General features: G+C 40.2%; 1 protein-coding gene across 2 annotated transcripts in view; it reads left to right on the plus strand.

The window, feature by feature from the left end:
- Nucleotides 1–2,500, plus strand: part of LOC138018652 (uncharacterized) — a 49,897-nt gene that overhangs the window by 156 nt on the left and 47,241 nt on the right. For both annotated transcript variants that reach the window (XM_068865342.1, XM_068865343.1), the window contains exon 1: nucleotides 1–177. This exon is cut by the window's left edge and continues 156 nt beyond it. In XM_068865342.1, the coding sequence (XP_068721443.1) occupies nucleotides 1–177 (177 nt within the window). The remainder of the gene's footprint in view (nucleotides 178–2,500) is intronic.

Below are 2,500 nucleotides of genomic sequence, written 5' to 3' on the forward strand. Positions count from 1 at the left end.
AAACAGAGGACGTGGCGAGGGGATTCGAGTTATTCGATTTGCTGGAGCAAGACGGAAGAATTACTCGTGAAAATTTATCTCTTTTGAAGAAAATGTTGGAGGCAATCAGAAGGGCTGATCTTGCATGGAAAGTACAGCAATTTGCGAGTGATGATGCTAATACACCTGGCAATGTTGGTATGTCGATCGAGTCGAGATTTTTCGTAGCTCGTGGCTTTGTACATACGCTTAAAATAAATTGTATGTATTGAAAATCAATACGGTAGAAAATTCACTCCTCGGACAATTAGCTACCTGTTTCAAGACGATTAGCCCCCAGTAATGGGACTAATTGTTCCTGGCCCCCGTACGAAAACTTTAGGCCTGACAGGAGCCTTAATTAGGCTTGAATTTTAAAGGCTAACAGCAGCCTCACGCGACACTTACTATCAGCGTTACAATTAAGCATGACACGAGCCTTACATTAAAGGGGTGGCGAATGGTTCTTCGAAAACTCTGGGTCTCGCAAAATTTTAGTCGAATTTCACGGGTCTCGCAGTCTCGTTTTTTGAGCGGTTATGTGCGTCTCGCAATCTCGTTTTTTATATGAAGGTGTCACACACTTTGCAGTCTCGGTCTCGCAATCTAAAAAGTCAAAATGTCTCGGGCTCGCAAAGAAAAACGCTGGTCTCGCCGTCTCACAAAGTCTCGCATTTACCATTCGCCACCCCTATTAACGTCGCGTGAGCGTTAAAAAAGGCGCTTTTCAGGCTCTTGTAATGTTTTTGTTAGGCTTATGTTATGCTGCTTGTACTCGTATCAATTTGGAAAACCAAAAAAAAGTGAAAAAAATTAAGGCTCGTTGCTGGGCTCATGTTAGGTTGTTTCTTTTGTTGAAATATTGTCGGCTTAATGTAAAACCTGTCATTCGCGATAGGGAAAAAAACACGCACGCTCCTTTTCAGCGTGTTAAATGTCTGTCATCACATTTGGGCATCTCCAAGTAAATACTCGGTCGAGCAGAAATTCTTCTTTTTTATGGCGTGACCCCAAAGGGATGCACGCTCTTGGCCACGCTCTTGGCCACGCTCTCGGCTTCCCTCTTCTTTCCAGAGGCCCAGACTAGATTGCGTAGAGCACAATGGTAATTTTAAGGACAAGTTCATATGGCTTGATTGCAGAACATAAACCTATCTGTGCTTAAAGCCTTAAAAGTTGGTCACAAGTATCACTTACCTTTGGATGACTTGAATTGCAGTTAAGCGTCGGAGCAGTTTTGGCCGAAAATGTCGTGTGTTCACTCCTTGTCAAGAGTACTTGCCATGGTCGTGATGCACGGACACTCTAAATCTCTTCTGTTGTTGGTTTGTATTGTGAACAAAATATGCAAATTCAACATGTGGCGGACAGCGCCCTTGCAGCTTCTTGATTCTTGTGAAGCACTCTGAGCCGTCCTCTCACACATCGTTCAGATGGCCATGAATCCACAACTGCACAGATTTGCATTTGTTAAATCCTTTACTCACTTTGTACGGAAGGGGACAATGTAAAACTTGACATGTTGCTCGATATTGAAGACATTAAATGCAAGCTAAAGGAACACCCAATTGGGTAAGCAAGATCTAAAAAAGCTAAGGGAATATACATCTTCAAACGAACTGTTGATCTTTGTCTTTTTATTGCACGTTACAAGTTTCTGGACTAAAAACTATGAGTAAAAAAATAGAAAACTGCATGAATTTCTCCATATTAGGCTTTACCATGTTATCGGATATCAAGCATCATTGTTAAACACAATTCAGAAATAGATTTGCCTCCATCAACTGGAACCAACTAAAGATCCTTTAAAAAGCCCTCTTCGGTAACATCCACTCAAGTCAATATGCAAACATGAGTACGGAAATAGTGTAATAGCTAAATCGTCATTATTACTTTCTTTGGCGTTAAATCATGCTTCTAGATGAATTGATTTTCATGAGATTACTGAGCTCAAAGTGAGAGGATATGACAATTTAATCGCGCGTTGAATTTTCACTCTTCGTAAATCACTTGCTGAGTAAATGTCTCGTTTAATTGTCCTTCGACAGTTGGCAAAGTTTCCTAGCTTGGCCCTTCTTCTCCCATTCAAGATAAAATGCTGTCAAAAAAGGGCAGATTATTACTTATTTACCATTTTAGTCCGATGATTTTTACTTTTGAAAATTTGGTGGATTCATTGGATCAAATTTAGCACTTTGTTTGCTAACACTGCAAGTGAGTACTGTCACGGTATTGCGCAGTGGATAAATCCGTTTCGTAACGTGCTACAATAGTACTGCCGATATGTTTTGGGTCAACTCTCACACCAAAACAGTCAGGTTACGGATTTTTCTTGTTAGCTTTCATTTCCCTTCATTCTAATCCAAAATCAAAGATTAGGTTCATGTGTAAATTCCAAAGTGACAGATTTTTTTTGAACGGTTTTTTTACGAACAGAAAATTAAAATAGGAACCGAGAACATTTTTCGCGTGGATATAAATA

Source organism: Montipora capricornis, chromosome 10, assembly GCF_036669925.1.
Source record: "Montipora capricornis isolate CH-2021 chromosome 10, ASM3666992v2, whole genome shotgun sequence".
Classification (NCBI taxonomy): domain Eukaryota; kingdom Metazoa; phylum Cnidaria; class Anthozoa; order Scleractinia; family Acroporidae; genus Montipora; species Montipora capricornis.